At 52.1% G+C, this 16934-nt stretch overlaps 1 protein-coding gene across 15 annotated transcripts in view; it reads right to left on the reverse strand.

Annotated features, from left to right (window-relative positions):
* The window catches only part of PCNT (pericentrin), a 118040-nt gene that overhangs the window by 19549 nt on the left and 81557 nt on the right, over positions 1–16934 (reverse strand). For 12 of the 15 annotated variants that reach the window (XM_074189866.1, XM_074189871.1, XM_074189863.1 and 9 more), the window contains 10 exons: positions 14590–15549; positions 11464–12363; positions 10327–10429; positions 9999–10156; positions 6346–6543; positions 5831–6001; positions 5499–5694; positions 5190–5412; positions 887–1037; positions 114–800 (listed from right to left, as the gene is read on the reverse strand). In XM_074189866.1, the coding sequence (XP_074045967.1) occupies positions 114–800; positions 887–1037; positions 5190–5412; positions 5499–5694; positions 5831–6001; positions 6346–6543; positions 9999–10156; positions 10327–10429; positions 11464–12363; positions 14590–15549 (3747 nt within the window). The remainder of the gene's footprint in view (positions 1–113; positions 801–886; positions 1038–5189; positions 5413–5498; positions 5695–5830; positions 6002–6345; positions 6544–9998; positions 10157–10326; positions 10430–11463; positions 12364–14589; positions 15550–16934) is intronic. The other 3 variants (XM_074189864.1, XM_074189868.1, XM_074189867.1) reach the window with 2 other exon arrangements.

A 16934-nucleotide genomic window follows, 5' to 3' on the forward strand; every position in this document is an offset into this window, starting at 1 on the left:
AGAAATGTCAAGATTGGGCTGCTCCTCCTGACCTAGCCCCGGGCCCCAGCCACCCAAGGGCGGGCACAGCTCCCACCCCTGGAGAGGAACTCCCATGGCCCGGCCAGGCTCACCAGCCTCTCCTTGTCCTTCTTGCCTTTCTTGCCCTTGTCCTCCTCTCCTGTCCCCTCGGGCCTTTTCTCCTTGTCCCTCCTGGTCTCCTTGCCGGCTTCGTCCTTCAGCCTGGTCTGACACTGCTCTAGCTCTGCCTGCAGCCTGCCCCGCGTGGCCCTCTCCTCCTCCAGGTAAAAGAGCAGCTCCTGCTTCTGCAGCTGGAGGGTATCCACCGAGGCCTGCAGCAGCACACTCACCTCTTTCTCCTTCTTCATCTCCTCACAGTGGATCTGTACCTCCAGCTCCAGTTGCTTCTGCACAGCTGTGCCCTGCTGGCGGGCCTCCTCCAGCAGGGCCTGGAGATCCACAACCCGCGCCTTCTCCTCCTTCAGCTTGCGCACAAAGGCGTTCTGCAGTTGAGCCTCCTTCTGGGAGCGGACCTCGCCAGTGCGCTTGCTCAGCTGTTCTGTCACCAGGCGCTCGTGGCTCAGGGCCTCGCTGAGCTCGGCCACGTGGCCCCGCTCAGCCTCCAGGGCCCTCTGGAGCTCGTGGGCCTGGCTGCGTTCCTGACCCAGGAGCGCCTCACAGCGTGAGGTCTCAATCTGCAACTCCTTCTTCAGGTTGTCCTTCTCGGCTTGTTCGTGCTGGAGGCTCACCATGAGCTGGCTGTTCTGGCTGCGCTGCTTGTCCAGAGAGGCTTGCAGCTCCTTCATGGGGAGAAAGAGGGTTGTGTGGCAGACAGCCCGTGAGCCCCCTCCTCACAAAGCCACCCTGCTCACAACCCTGCCCCCACCTCAATGGTCTGGACCCTCAGCTCATCCTTCTCCAGGCCACACCGCCGCTCCTCCTCCAGAAGGGCCTGCAGCTCCTTCACTTTCTGCTCCTCAGTCTGCAGCACATCCAGGGTTGCCTGCAGGTCTCCCTCTTTACTCTCCAGCCTGGACCTATGGGAAGAGAGAAGTCCCAGCATCGGGGACCTGCAAGGTTTCCCTGGAAATCTGGAAAAGGAGGGCCCTGAGCACACAGCCCCAAGCTCCCGCCAAATCTGCCCAGCAGGAGTTCCACCCAATCCCTGCCCAGGCTCTGCCCAACATGCCTACACTCGGGCATTGGCTAGGGGCACGGGGTTAGAGGAGCCCCTGAGCAGCAGGTTAGCTCTTTGCTGGCTAGCCTATCATTTCAGACTTCTCCTAGGGACAGAAAGGGGGAAGCCGCTGCTGAGGCTGTCTGCAGCTCTCCAACCACTAGTCTGGATTCCTGGGTCTTCCTCCCTTTTCCTTGGATGTGTGTGTCCAACTCAGCCTGGCTTCTCCCATGGATACAGATGGGGAACTCCAAGCCCTATGTCACTCTTCTCCTTGCCTTCCACTGGAGCCACCATCTGGTATTCAGGCTCAAACCCAAGGCTCACAGGGGGCTGGGCCCAGCATAGGACGGCACTAGCCACTGGCTGCCATGGTGGTTGCTCTCCAGACCTGAAGGTTCTGTTCGATTCCCATCTACCCACATTTCCTAATGGCTAAATCCTAGCTTCTAGAGCAGCCTGGGTCCAAGTCAAAAGGGAACTCCTCACATCTAGCCTAGACTCAGAACAAAGACAGGGACTTGCAAGTCCACGGTCTTTTCTCAGTCCTCATCCCTCAGGAGCTCTCAGCCAACTAGGTGGCCTCCTCCCCTGGCTTTCAGAAGGCTATTCTCCCTTCCAAACTATCACCCTCTGGAGGGGTAGCTGAGTGGCACAGTGGATAGAGCCCTGGTCTCAAAGTCAGAGGACAGGAGTTCAAATCTGGCCTCAGACATTTACTAGCTGCTCTGTGACCTTGGGTAAATCACTTCACCCTAACTGCCTCACATCCAGGGCCATCTCCAGTCATTCTGATTCATAGCTGGCCACTGGACCCACATAGTTCTGGAGGAAAAAGAGAGGCTGGTGACTTAGCACAGCCCCTCACTTAAATCCATTCACGTGCTTGTCCCTGATGTCATGGTCTTCAAGAACAAAGGAGAAACATCATGAGCGTCTGGGCAGCTGGGGTCAGCATCCAGGCCCCAGCCCTCACAGAGAACCATCTTAAAGGCTCTGTCCTACATTCTCTGGACATTCTGGGCAATGCCATAGAATCAGACAGTTCTCACTTTCCTTTCTAGGCAGAGGACTCCCCAAGCTCCAAAGCCGGTCCTCGCTGCTCTACCTGCCCATTCCAGATGACTGAATGCATATCTGCTGCCTCAACTTCCCTCAATGTCAAGGCTGCCACTCTCTCCTTCCACTCACACAGAGACCTCACTGATCCAATGAGTTTTCTAGTCCTTTTGAATTTACCCATGGGCCTCTTCTTACATGGTCATCCCCCTCTTACTGCCTCCCCCAATCTAGATTTCTCACTGGGACCCAGTAATACAGAAGGCTCACAACTGGGATTCCAAAAGTCAGTCTTTTTCCTCCTCAATCCAGCCTCCTCATGGCTGCCAAATTACAGCCTTAAAATGCAGCTCTGCTCCTGTGACTCAGCTGCTCAAGAAGAGACTCAACTGCCCCTCAGAATAAGCTAGCCTCTCCTAGACATTTCTTCACAATATGTCAGTGGATTTTTCCAATTTGCCTATTGCTTACTCTTTGTGTCCAACATCCCTACTCCTGTCCAACCAATCCTTCCATAGAAGGGTCATCCTCACATCTGCATTGCACAGCGACCTCATTCCCAGGCAGCTTCTTGCCACCAGATGCCTTGCCATTGCCAAAAGGTAGTAGAGCTCTTGCCTCTCCTACAATGATTTTACATTCATCTAGATAGGTTTCAGAGGCACTTTGTTGTGTCCATTGGTTCTGTTTCTCTCTACCAGAACATAAGCTCCTTGAGGGCAGGCTCTTTTTACATTTTTCCAGAATTTCTGTATGGTGCAAGTGATCAAGAAAGGCTTGATGAACTGAAGCTGGAAGTCTTCTCAAGAGATGGAGGTGAGGATGGAGAGGAAGCCAGTGTGAACAACAACAGAAAGCACTCTGGCTGGACCAAGAAACATAAAAGGCCTGGGAAAACAAGGGAAGCCGAGCAGAGGAAGTTAGATTTCATGTCAGAGGCAAAGGAGCAGGACAGTAGCTTCCTGATTCAATTCAGCCTTAGGGAGCCATAAGGTGACAGGGGGACTAACTAGGAACCCGAGGTATCGGTTCAGCCAGGAACGCCTGGCCTCTGGGAACCACCAGGGCAGCAAGGAGAAGAGGAGGGATGGCTGACACAGGGGAGGATTGGGACTAGTTGATGCAAACTTAGGAAGAAGATGGGAGATGAGAGTGAGAGGTAGGCTTACAGAACAGCCCTGTTGGAGGAGAAGGAAGGAAATGACCCTGAGGAGGTGAGGGGGAAGAAGAGGAAGAGACTGGGCAACTGGTGCAGGTCAACAAGGCTTTATTAAGCCAAGCTGTGGTTCAGTTCTGGAGAATAAAGAGAAGCACAAAGGGCCGGCCCATCAGGAACTTGTCCTCTATGGTTAAGATCCCAGCTTGGAGCAAGACCACAAAGGCCGGCTCTTTCTTGATCTCTCTTCTGGAGGCAAGCAGCATGGCTCCCAGAGATGTAAGACAAAATGCTCCCTGACTTATGACTCAAAAGGCTGACTCACTGTCCTGGGTCCCAGTCAGGAGACTGGCCTCTTCAGGCCTCTTTCCTGCTCAAGTCCAATGATATCCAACATTTTTATCAGAACTTGGGCATATCTGGCTCCACTCCTCAAGATGGACAGCCCACTAGACCCTGAGAAGCACCAAGGCTCCTTCTGGCTGGCCCCAAAGGAAGCCCCTCAGCAGCCTCTCCACCCAAGACATAAATAATCAATCTATAGCCTAACAGCCCCCTACCTTGATTTCTGCCATTGCTGGGTTGTCTCTTCTGGCCCAAGGACCCACCTTCTCCAAGACCCCTTGACCCAGTCTCGTCTTCCAACTCTCCTCTTTTTCCAGTCTCCCCCACCCTCCCCACCAACTCCACAGTCTCAATTGTGGTTCTTCTTGTCCCCAGTATCCCTCATTATCTCCCTACCCATTTTCTCTCTTCTCAGTCAACAAGTGTTTATGAGCTCCAGCGCAGAAAAGCTCAGAAGGGAGAGGGCTGCTAATCTACGCCAACCTGGGGCTGTGGGGCAACTCAGGGTGACTGACTGGCAGAAGGCTAGGGTGGACAGGACACAGGAAGCCCTGTTAACAAAAGGGGTTGGGGTAGAGCTTCTGGAACAGAATTAGAGAAATGAGGGGAGAATTACGGGGCTTAGGAAAGAAATGGAGAAGGAAGAATGAGGTTACAAGAGAGAGCTGAGGGCCAGGGACAAACACCCTAGGCAGGGAGCAATGGAGAAGATAGTCCGCCCATCCCATTCACCCTGACAGGCTGCCCTGCTCCCCTTCAAGGCTACCAGTTCCTTAACACAGTGCCCCCTCACTCAGATCACCCCACTCTGCTTGCCTTCTGCCCACCTCCCTAGCTCCAATTCCTCCCCTTCTCAGCAAGAACCCTCAAAAAAAAGCTACCCCCCCCCAGCTCCTGCCCTTATCCTTCCTTGGAAGTCTCTAGCACCAAATCTAAAGAGCTAGAGATACCTGAACTTCCAGGCTTCGATTCGCTCTTGGTTCTCCCACCACCCACCGCCCCCCTCTTTCTCATCTCCATCACACCACACCCAGCTACTGGAGGGGGGGGGGCATTCAACTCCAGGAAGAGCAGCTCCATCCCAATGTGAGTTCCTGGAGGGCAGAGCTACTTTGAGCTCCTCTTTTCTTTCTCAGGGCCAGGGCACCTAGATGGTACATAAACAAAGTTTCTTGAATGACCAAGATCTGACTGGTAATATGAAGGCCAACCATGTGCTGGAGGGTTTAGTCAGAATCCATTGGCAGACCTGTGACCTCAGTGACTGCAGGTGTTCAGACCAGGCTAGGGTTCAGGCCTGCCCTCTCTTCTGGGCAGAGCCACCCTACCCATGGTTAGCACTGGAGACATAAGACTCGGGGGCTCCTCAATTAGCTTTAATTTGATCCCCAAAAGGGTCATGACAGAGGGTAGAGGGTAGAGGTCCCCTCCCACCCCCACCCCCACCGGTACCTCAGGAGGGCGACCTCTCTCTGGGCATCTCTCAGGGATCCGGCAATGGTCTCCTTCTCTTGTACGCATCCCTCCAGATCTGACTTAAGTTCCTGGGTCATGTTCTGAGCCACCAGCAGAAGCTTCTGGTTTTCCGTCCCCTTTTCTTGCTCTTCAGCAAGTGTCTTCTGTAAATCACTCACTATGCATTTCTCCTGCTCGACTTTATACTCCAGTAACTCAACTAGGGCAGAAAAGAGAAGACAGTTCATAGAACCATCAAGTAGAGACCCCAGCAGCAGCAGCAGCACCCCCCCCAGCCACCATTACCTTGCCTCCGGAACTGGTACTCCTGCTTGCTGCCTTGGTCCTTGACGTTGGTGAGAGCCTCATAGAACTGCTGCAGCTTCTCCTGGCTCTGGAGATGGGTCATGCGCAGCTGGGCATGCAGGGCCTGGATCTCGGACAACAGACTGCTCCGGTCACTCAAATGCAGGTTCTCCAGGGTTCTCTTCTGCAGCTCTCCCTGAGGGAAGAGTCAGAGTGGAACAGATGCCAGCTGGGCACCACCCACAGATCCCAGGAGAAGCCTTGCCCAGGCACCCCCCAATCAACCGGGCTGAGAGGCCCCCTGAGAGAAGCCGAGTACCCTGCATTGTTACCTGCTCCTTGATGACATCCTCCAGCTTTTCCAACAGGGACCTTTCATCTCCAGACTCCAGATTGCACAGCTTGGACTGGAGCTCGATCTTGAGCACATTTCGCTCCTTTTCCAGGACTTCTTGGACCGCCTGTAGAAATTCTCCCCAGTCGACACCTGGGTCCAAAGATTCCTTCATCATGAAACAAAACCCAGAGTTCCCTTCAATAGTCAGCATTCTGGGAGGGGAAGATCAGCAGGGGCCTCCCACCTATCGACCAGAGAGAGAATCTGGGATTTGCTGCCACCAAAGATCCTGCCCCATGGCAGAACCTCGGCCAGAGCACAGGAGCCCAATTAGAAGGCTCCTAGCAAGCAGTGATGTGTGTACACACACACACACACACACACACACACACACACACACACAAACACAGCCCAAATTAGTCCACGTTGAGTGGAAGACCCTGAAAAGACATGCCTCAGGTCAATGGCATGGTGCTTCAAAGAGCACTGGGGATGGCTGCCCTGCCCAACCTTGTCCTCTCCTTTAGGTGGCACTTTGGCGAGGTGCTCTTGGAGGGCCTGCACAGCATCCAGCAAGCCCTGCCTCTCCTTCTGAAAGAATTCCAAGTGGGGTTGCAGGGGATCACTACCCAGCTCGGGGCCAGCGGCTTCAGCCTTGGACAAAACCAGGATCTGTTGGCTCTCATCACACACCATCTTCAGGAGTGCCTAAGGGCCAAATGGGATGGGGAGGCATCAGCAGGTATCTGGCACAGTTTTCCTGATTCATCTTCTGCCCTGGTCACCTGGTCAGCCCCAGAGCCTTCCCCCTAGGGCCCAGGTCACCTCCACCTTCCTGCTGAAGCAGGGGCACTGAGCAGATGCCTCCTCATGGATAGATTCATTCCCCCCGCTCCAAGCTCCCTCTTGAAAATGTCTGGTTATTGAGTGCAGGGACTGCCATCCCAGAGGAGGCCATAAAAGTCACTTCAGCGACTGACCAAGGTCAGAAATGGGAAGGGAGTTGGTCCTGGTCAAGCACCAGCAAGTGGGGACAAGTGTGCAAAGGGGACCGTGCTAGGAAAGCACGCCACTGTGGCTGCCTCCCTCATGTGCAACCACACACACCCTCATTCACTCTCTCCCCCCTTCCCCTTACATACACGGTCTCTGTCCTCCCACAAGCCCAGAAGCTGCCCCAGTTGGGAAGCCAGGGCAGGTGAGACTAGCCCCAATAGAGAATCATCTCTCCCATGCCACATTCCTCTAAGAGTCACCCCCTCCAGCCCCAGTTTCTCCCCCACCAGCACCTCCAGTCCTCTGTCCACCTACAGGAGTCACTCAGGAGCAGGCCAAGATGGCCCAAAGTCTGCACTTCTCACCATCCCTTTCACAGGGCAGAGATGCCTGCCTGTTTAAGGCTTGAACCAAACAGACACAGGGGCAGTAGACAAAAGCCGGGCACCCAGGGCCCCTGCCAAAGTAGCAGGGGCAGGCAGGCCAGTAGGGCAGGGCCAGGCACCCAGTAGGGCAGGGTCAGACAAGGAACCCAAAACACTGGCTATTTGGACAGTAGAGGGCAGGGTAGAGCAGGGGTCCCAGAGAAGGCTGATCGGACACCTGTCTGACACAAAACCATGAAACCTGTTTTCTAATTCCATCTTAGGAAAGCAAGTCCCCAGTCCACAGCTTAACCAGAGCATGGGATTTCAGGGGAGACTTGGGATGCATCAGGGGGTAGCACTGCACCTGCATTACATTAAGGCCAGAAAGGCTCCAGAGGCAGCTTCCACACTGAGGGGCTCAGGCTGGAAGTGGGGGTGGCTAGCTGACCATGGCCCATAGGCAGCAGCAGATCTTGAGGGGAATCAGTCAGCCCTCAATCAAGCCACCTCTACCTGTTCTGTTTCAGAAGAGGCACCAGGTTAACCTCAATGACCCTCAAAGAGCTCCACCCCAGTCTCTAGTTCTGGAGTACAGCTCCTCCAAGCTAGCTGGTCCGATAACTGCTAACGTCACAATGCTGTCACTGCCCTATCCACCAGTGACAAGAGCTAGGTGCAGCAAGGACACCATCAAATGGCACTGACAGGATCCTCCCTCCTCCTTTTCTGAAATGATCACGGGGAGTCCCTCCACACCCAAGGCTTCAGTTTCCTGTCTCAGCACCCCGAATTCCTCCTCCCCACCCCAAGGTTCTCATCTGCCCCACTTGTTGCTCCCTGAGTCTCTGGTCACCTCACTAAAACATACTGAGCTTTTTTCTAGGTGGCCCTTATCTCGGGCACACCTCTGCCCCAATGACTCTAGCCTGCTTCCCCATTTCCTTCTGTGCCCAACATCTACTGGCCCCCCAGGGACCACTTCAGTATGGCCAGCAGACAACTCAGCTTCATCCCATTGGCCAACTGAGCTACTCTCCTGAAAGCCTTCATGAAGCTCCTCCTTTAGGGCTCACCTAGAGGCGCCCAGCCAACCCAATCTCCTTGTGACCATGCTCCCCCTCCTGATGACCCCCACGTGACTCCTAACACCACCTCTGACCTCAGCACTCTAGTCACAGCAGGACTACAAGGGTGATTCATTGCCCCCTTGGACAGGTTCACAAAGCTCGGAGCAGGAGACTGGGCTCATTATCTTCAGAAAGCCAAGCTCCTGCTCAGAAAACCCAGCTGGCTTTCCAAGCCCTATCCTGAGCCAGCCTCTCTCCGGTGGGCCTGTTATTCAAGGCCCCTCACAGTCCCCTCTACTCCCACCTTCTTCTCCTCCTCACCACCCACTCATGGCCCAGGCTCTCCCCTCTTCAGCCCTAGTCCTTCCCTAGCCAAGTCTAGATGAACTTGCAAGGCCACAGCCAGGGCTGTCTCTCCCCGCCCAGGACCTTTCTGGATGCCCAGGCCTGAAAGAATATCTTCTGAGTCCACCTCCCCTATGACAATGAGCTATGACATTTTTGGACAATTGGTGGGGGAGAGCCACACTTCCGGTGCTAGCTGAGCCCCAGAGCCCTGCCTCCATTCAGACCCGCTTCAGGGTGCAACAGCTCTGGCTATGAAGAAGCCAAGGAGAATCAGTGCAACAATCAGGGATAATTTGGGGCTGTCTGCAATGGAGGATACCATCTGTATCCAGAGAAAGAACTGAGGAGTTTGAATAGACCAAGGACTATTACCTTTAATTTAAAAAAACCCATTATCTTATTATCTAATTTTGCTAACTCTTATACTTTATGTTTCTTCCTTAAGGATATGATTTCTCTCTCATCACATTCAATTTGGATCAGTGTATACCATGGAAACAAAGGAAAGATTGGCAGATTGCCTTCTGTGGGGGTGGGGGGGAGGGAGGTAAGATTGGGGGAAAAATTGTAAAACTCAAAATAAATAAAAGCTTTAAAAAAAAAAAGCCAAGGAGAGAGCACAGCCACTCCTGCTCTCCCTCTCTGCCTCTCCCACCCACCACATACACAGGATACTTGCTCCAGTCTCTTATCAGGGAAAGGCAAATTACTTCTAACCTTGCTACCCCCTTTACTGGGCTAAAAGGCCTCCCCTCCCTGGGGTTGCCAGGCTGCTCAGAGAACCAGCAAGATGATCTGGAATGAAATAAGCCTGAGATCCAACATAAGAAGTCCTGAACATTGAATTAGAAATAGAAAACTCCAACTCTGAAGTGGTCCCATTGAGTCCTCTGCAGATAGCTGCCAGGACCATCCTGTCACCATCTGCTGCCACTTAGAGTGCTCAGGACCAGGCTGCTTTATAGACCAAGCTAATTTGGGCAATGCCCAGAGAATAAGCAGCACAGAGACCCATGCCTGCTCTGGGTCAGCTGCTAGAGCTGTAGGCAAAGGATCCCCTACCCACCATCCCCAACTCTTCCCTCTCCCCTTCCTGCTCCCCTCAGTTCAGCAGCTGGCCCTGCACTATTCATAACCAAGGAGAGAGAAGGACATCCTGTCCCTAACTGTGGAGAGGAGGGAGGAGTGTCCTTCCATTCTTTCTCACTTCTGGGGGGACACATCACTTATCATTTGTTCGGGGTATTTTTGGGGAGCTGACACTAGACTTGTTGCCTAACACTTGGCCCCGAGACATTTAATTCAAGACCAGTGATGGGTGTTGTAACTCCCCCTGGGGGATAGTGCCCCCAGCCGATGTGCCCAAGTCCCACATGAAGATTACCTTCATCTGTTTGGACTGCATTTCCAACTTATGCTTCATTGGTCTGAAAGGTTTTTGAACCATTCCAGATGCCTGAAGATGAGCTACAAGGGGAGAATGTGGAGGTCCCGAGCTTTCTGAACCTTGCTTTAGTTTGTCTGGAAAATCTGAAAGTTTACCTAGAAGAGAACAAACCACTTGGTCACAAGTGATCTCTAAATACCAGGCCACACAGGATGATTCCTAAGAAGGAGGTGAAAAGAAGGGGCTGTCTCCTCTCCCACTTGGGGCTGTCCCCCACTCAGCAGAGAGGCTGGCAGGAGCAGGACAGGGTGCAGCCCCAACTCACTGATGTCATGTCGATCGTGGTCCCCTCCAAAGCCCAGTACTTTGGATTGTACGTCCTCTTGTGAATCAGCTGGAGTTATGATGAAGTCTTCGACATCTTTTTCCTAGTCAAAACAGATGGATTGCCAAACCATTTTTTGGCTGCTCCCTTGTAAAACCCTTAAGGTTAAAAATGTCTATTGCCCTGGGAGATTTGTTAAGTCCCCAATCTCAATCAGAAAACCATGGGTACTTATTTTGGGGAAAAAAAAAAAATTACTACTGAGGTGACAGGTATTGACACTTCAATCATTGCAAAGTGGAATTTATAATTTATTACTGTCTTTGTAATATTGCCAAAAAAAAATCCCCAAAAATTTCAGTTAGCTTTAAAAGACAAGATCTGCACGGGAGAGGAGTCTGCATACTGAATCCACTCCCCAGCCTCAATCCTGGAAGAACTATCAGACAAACTTAGACAAATTGCGAAGCCCACAGAAGCCTCTGGATTGTGAGAGAAATAAGCCCAGACCTCAGGCCATTTCCCTTCCTCCACAATCCTGGTGGGATAAACAGGCTACAAGTCTCACTAATGAAGCACTCCCCAAATTCAAACTCAAAACTTAACTATGATAAATCCATCGACTCCTCCTCCCTCCCCCTGTCTTGACCAGCCTAGGGAAGACACAACTCTACCTTAGGACCAAGCCCCTAAGGGGACAAATTAGGGATTGACCTTCCGAGAGTTAGTCTTGCCCACGTGCTGACCACTGGGCTTTTGAGCCAAGCTTCAAAAACTGCTTTCCTAAGCTTTGGACAGGAGGTGAACTAATAATGGGGGAGGGCTGGGATACCTGGGCAGGAGAGGAGAAACCCATTTCCATGGGAACATGTTGAAGTCACATTACCTGAGGACAAGGCTAGGGGACCAGACCTTAGGAATCAATGACTACAGGGGTAAGTACCAGGAAGGACATTCCTTTTCCCAAATGCATCAGTGAGGAAGAGCACTGAGGGCAGGGTGCTTGAAACCAGATCCCAAGACTAACTCTTCCCCCTCTGCCAAACTGCTTCTCTTCACCGGTTCTGCACCTCAGAACATCGAAATGGACTCAAAGGAGAAAAGGAGAGAAAGAGGAAGAAAAACTATGTACGTTACCAACACTCTCCTTTCGATGACATGGCTGGCATCAGACTGTGACTTTTCCCTACAAGTTGGAGACTGGGAAGCTGGAGCGGCTGCTTCCATCTCTGGAAGAACAGAGTAACCCAAATATCCTGAGGAATCCTGCAGAGCCAAGGACCGCCAAGCCAGGTCAGGGCTCTGCAGGTCAGCGGCTTGGGAGAAGGGGGTCAGACGGACGCTGGGTGGACCCTCTAGTGTGGAGTCTTTTCTGACCAGCTCCGGGGAGCCCAATGAGGAGGCATCCAGGTCCAGGATCGTGTCTCTAAAGTGCTGCATGGATTCCAGAGGCTCCACATCCTGGGACAAATTTTCAGTGCTACAGGCTGAACAAGGTGAACCATGTGCAGACTCCTCACGTGGCTCAAAAGTTAACTTGGCTCCCTCTGGAGGGGGAGACTCCTGGCTTTTCAGCAGCATCGGGGTCTCCAGAGAAGCTGCTTGCCCTTCCAAGTTGGAGTCACTAGGAATCAGGAGATCGACATCATATGTGTCTCTACTGGGGCTACTCGGGAAAGAAACCAGACTCTGGTCCAACTTAAATTTGTGTCTCACTTGTCCTGCAGGATCGTGACTTTCAGGGCTACTGGGTGAGTCCCACGAGGGACAGAGGATATGGGAGACCAGACCTTGCGAGGTGGGAGGGCCTGGGTCGTCGGTCCAGGAGTCCCGACTGTGAGGTCTCTGAGGAGGACTCGCCACAGCAGGGCTCTCTGATGGGACTTGTGGGGGCAGCCATACCAAGCCTTTGGCATCTCGGTTGTCTCCACTGGATATGGACTTGATCAAGTGATGCAGTTTTTCTTTAACGTGTCTCACTTGGCTTATCAGATCTCCTAGGTAGAGCGAAGAACTTTCCGTTGGTTGTTGCTGAATCTACAGTTGAAAAAAAGGTATGCAGATTACTAAAAAAGCAGGGCCCAAGAATTCCAAATTTTTGTGCAGCCTGAGGGGCAAGTTTCTAGTTCTAATCCAAAAAATACCAAAGAGAAGCCAAAAGCCTAAATGCAAACCCTTGGCAAAAAAATAAAAGATTCTCTCAGCCATTCGAAGCCAAGTGGGATGGGTGGACCCTTTGGTCTTAAAAAGAGGCCAAAGGGAAAAGCTCTTCCCCACAGCAATGTCAGTGAGGTCTTTCAGAAGAAGGGGCAGCTTTCCTGGTCAGTGGGACGAGACACATGTGATGAGCTCATGATATGGACATACTGAGGGGAATGACCTGGCAGCCAAAAGAAAACAATTATCATGGCAGAAAATGGTCCTAGAATTGTAAAAGCTTCAGAAAATGAACAGAACCAAGAAACTCGGCTAATGTTCCCTTCTTCCCCCCCCAAGGAATCAGAGCACATCAATCAGGGTCTTGATGAAGAGAGTCAGGAAAACCCAGGTTCAAATCTGGCCTCAGACCCTTAAGGATCTTTTGTAGTCCTGAACAACTTTATTTCCTCTACTGTAAAGTGAAGGTGGGGGAAAGTACATGGGGCCAGGTCTGGCTGTCTGCTCTCCTCTCTGCTCAGCTCCATCCTATTGCTCATCAAGATGAGCTCAGATACCAGCTGTTTCTGCCAGATGGTCAGGCCTGAAATTCCATTTTCCTTTTTCCAGAGATCTTCCCCTCTGCGGACCCTCTGCTCCTCCACTAGACTCTACAATATGGAAACCAAAACTGGGATAAGGAGAGGAGCGGACCAGACCAGAGAGGAGCTGGACTGTCCACACAGAGCACCAGAACCACTTGTAGGCTGCTCTGCTCCCCCTTCCCCCAACATCCAGCTGGTCACATGCCAGTGGCCCAGACATCCTCCAAGACATGACAGTGGAGATGCAGGTTCTAGCACTCTTGGGGGACACAAAAAACCACAAAGACAGCAAATGACACGAGGTTCCCAAGAGGGTGTGTTTCTGTTGCATGCAGCTGGGTCCTAAGACAAGCTTGTGGGGGAGCTTGGAAAGGGAGGTTGTCTAGGTCAGGAAAGTGTCTGTAGCCATCACTACTTGACCCAGGCCTCACTCTACATGGTCTGCTTCCTGCAGACGACATTTTTTTTTAAAAGAAAACATCATGAGGCAACTACGTGGCACAGAGGACAGAACACCAGTCCTGGTGAATCTGAGTTCAAATCCGGCCTCAGACACTTAATTACCTAGCTCTGTGACCTTGGGCAAGCCATTTAACCCCATTACCTTGCAAAAATAACAAAACAAAAAAAAAAAATTAAACAATTTTATGGGGGCGGCTAGGTGGTGCAGTGGATAAAACACCGGCCCTGGAGTCAGGAGTACCTGGGTTCAAATCCGGTCTCAGACACTTGATAATTACCTAGCTGGGGGCCTTGGGCAAGTCACTTAACCCTATTTGCCTTGCAAAAAAAAAAAAAAATTATGGAGATCCAGAGAAAGAACTGTGGACTTTGAACAGAAAGACCAAGGACTATTACCTTTAATTTAGGAAAAAACCCTGATATCTTGTTGTCTAATCTTGCTATCTCTTGTACTTTATGTTTCTTCCCTAAGGATCTGATTTCTCTGTCAATCACACTCAATCTGGATCAATATACAACATGGAAACAATGTAAACACTAACAGAATGCCTTCTGGGGGGGGGGAGGGAAGCAAAATCGGGGAAAAATTGTAAAACTCAAAATAAAATCTTTAAAAAAAAATTTCATGGAGAAAAACTTCAAAGCCCTTTGACTAAGAAGCTGGATGAAAGAACAACGCCTCCACTGAAGAGCCAGCCTCCCTGGCCCACAGTTCAAGCAAGCTCAGAGGGAAGGTGGGACCATGGGCTGCTTCAAGCAAGGATTCCCCACGCTTCCCCAAGGCCCCAGGCCATCTGCTCCAAGGAAAATTTCAGGGAGGCCAGACCTGCAGCTTCAGGATGCCTAGATGCCTGACCTTCTGCCCTTGAGCCTCAATGGTACTGTCAGCTGCTCCCCCAACCTTTTCCTACTGCCCAGGTAAGGAGGAGGAGAAGGAAGAAAGGAAGCAAGAAAGAAGGGCCAGAATGGATCCACTGCCCAGAAGGCAGGACTGGCTTGAGGCAAGAGGACTTCATGTCTGCCTATATTTCTATGTGATTTCTTTGCAAATAGTGCATACCCATCCATCCCCACAATGGCCTGGGGGAGCAGCGGGCAGCCTCCACATCCCTGCATCCTGACCAGACTCTTCCTCGATGGTGGCCGGAGCACAAGGTCCTCCTTTAAAGACCAGATTGCTCCAATGACCCTCCTGAGCAGGAGCTCCAGTCTGGAGACCCTCAGGCCCCTGTATCCTGGGCGTACTGTGAGCGTGGGCTTCCTTCCAGTACTTCTGTCTCTGCACCAGCCACTGGGGAGCACGGGCCTGCTGCTCTGGATGGCTGACCAGCTCCTGCAGCTTCAGATTCAGGCCGCTACAATGAGCCCACGACAGCTGTGGCTCAGGAGGCTTCGGGGAGCCAACCGTGGCCTTCTTCTCCAGTTCCCTCTCCAGGTGAGAGCAGGCCGATGCCAGCGCCTCCAGCTCTGCTGCGACTGTGCCTCCCTCTCTGGCCAGAGCACCAACCTCGGCCTCCTTCTTGAGGAAGGCAGCTTTCCAGTGCCGGGCATGCGAGGCCATGCGCCCGGCCTCTGCCTCCTTTAGAGACAGCTGGCGCCTCAGCAGTCCCAGCTGCTCTGTGGAAGCCGCCTGAACACACTGCAGGTCCCGCTCCAGGACCTGCACCTGCAGCCGGAACTGGCTTTCCTTCTCCTCTAGGGCATCCTGCAGCTGCTTCACCCAGGGGTCCGGCAGTCCCCTGGCTTCATGATCATGACTGGCAGCCTGAAATGAGAAGAGGCCCTTCTGGAGCTCTCGCTGCAGATTCTCAGCCTGGGAGCTATCCGAGTCACCCTGGCTGTCGCTGACTTCATGAATCACAGGCCCCAGGAGAGCAAGCTCCTGCTGAAGCTTCTCAATGACTTCATGGAGCTGCTCCACCTCTTCCAGCTTTTCCTTTCGTAGCCGGTCCTGGTTCTCACGCAAATTCTCATTAGCAGCTTTGAGCTCCTCGATTTCAGAGCTTCTGTCTTCCAGCACCTGGTAGAAAGCAAATGGCACAGGCCAGTTAAACATCAAAACGGCAGGACTCCTTCCTCTCGGATCATGGGTGTCTAAACAACTCAAACAAGAGCCCCAGGTCCTTCTGACAAAAAAAGGTAGAGTCCAAGGGGTCCCCAAGAACTGTTTCAGGTCCAGGAGAGTCTAAGGAAAAACAGGCTGTGAGAAAGACCAAGACAGAGCAAGAAGAAGCTGCAGAGTGGGATGGGATGGGACCAGGGGCAGACTACCCACAGAGGGGGAGGCAAGACCAGAGAAAGGAGAAGGTGAAGGGTGAGAAGAGCAGTGAGGTCACCAGAGGAGAGAGAGAGAGACACCACCAGTATAATGTAGAATTCCTAGCTCTACAGAGTTGGAAAAGGGACAAAAATAAACTGTTTAGAGGAGTTTGTGATCATTTTTGCCACTAAAGTGGCAAGGATTGTGTTGGTTACCCGCATCAAGAATAATGAAGCATAGCTACAAACTTGAAAAGTAGAGAAGGCAGCCCCGAGACCACAGAGAGGGACTCAAAACTGGAAAATACTTCAGATGGTTTGATTGTGCTTTTTCTATTGCCTACTAAATCAAAGCACCTCTTTGGTTAAACAAATCCGTGGTTTGTGGAAATGGAAGGACAATGACGACAGGCAATAATGCAGAATCTGCCCCTTTTCGCAAGAAAAACTGAATTGAATCTGGTAAAGGGCATCCCAGGGAGTCCACAGGACAACAATGATTTACAAATAATTATCGAACAGGAAATTTCAAGAGGAAGGAGGCAAAGATCCTCGTTTTTTTCCGTCCATGATCCCAAGTCTCCTCCCACTGGTCACCCCACAATCCACAGTGGATAAGCCTGGCCAACATTCTCAAAGAAGACCACAACATCAGGGAAGTGAGGTCATGGCAAGCACATGATGTGAATTTGAGGGAGGAGCTATTGTGCTAAGTCACCAGCCTTCTTTTTCCCTCCAGAGCATCTGGGTCCAGTGAACAGATAGGCATCAGGACAACTGGAGGTAATCCTGGATGCGAAGTGATCAGGGTGAAATAACTTGCCCAAGGTCACACAGCTAGTAAGTGGCAAGTTTCTGAGGCTGGCCCATCCTGATTCCAAGGCCAGTGTCCTAGCCAACTTTGCCACCTAGCTGCACCTTGCCCTGGGAAGGAGTATCAGCAGAGGCCACTGAAGCCCCAGCATTTCCCCATTGCCCAAGGATCATACATAGGCCAGAAAAGAGAAGCAGGGGACTTATCTCTGGGGCCTCATTTCCTGTGGACCCCAATCCCAAGAGCCCTGATGGGGGGGTGGGGGGGCAGAAGCAGCTACTCTGGGGAAGACAATCTTGGATCTTCCCGGGAGATCCGAGCACAACACAAAA

The sequence above is a fragment of the Macrotis lagotis genome, chromosome 5 (genome assembly GCF_037893015.1).
Source record: "Macrotis lagotis isolate mMagLag1 chromosome 5, bilby.v1.9.chrom.fasta, whole genome shotgun sequence".
NCBI classification, from domain to species: domain Eukaryota; kingdom Metazoa; phylum Chordata; class Mammalia; order Peramelemorphia; family Peramelidae; genus Macrotis; species Macrotis lagotis.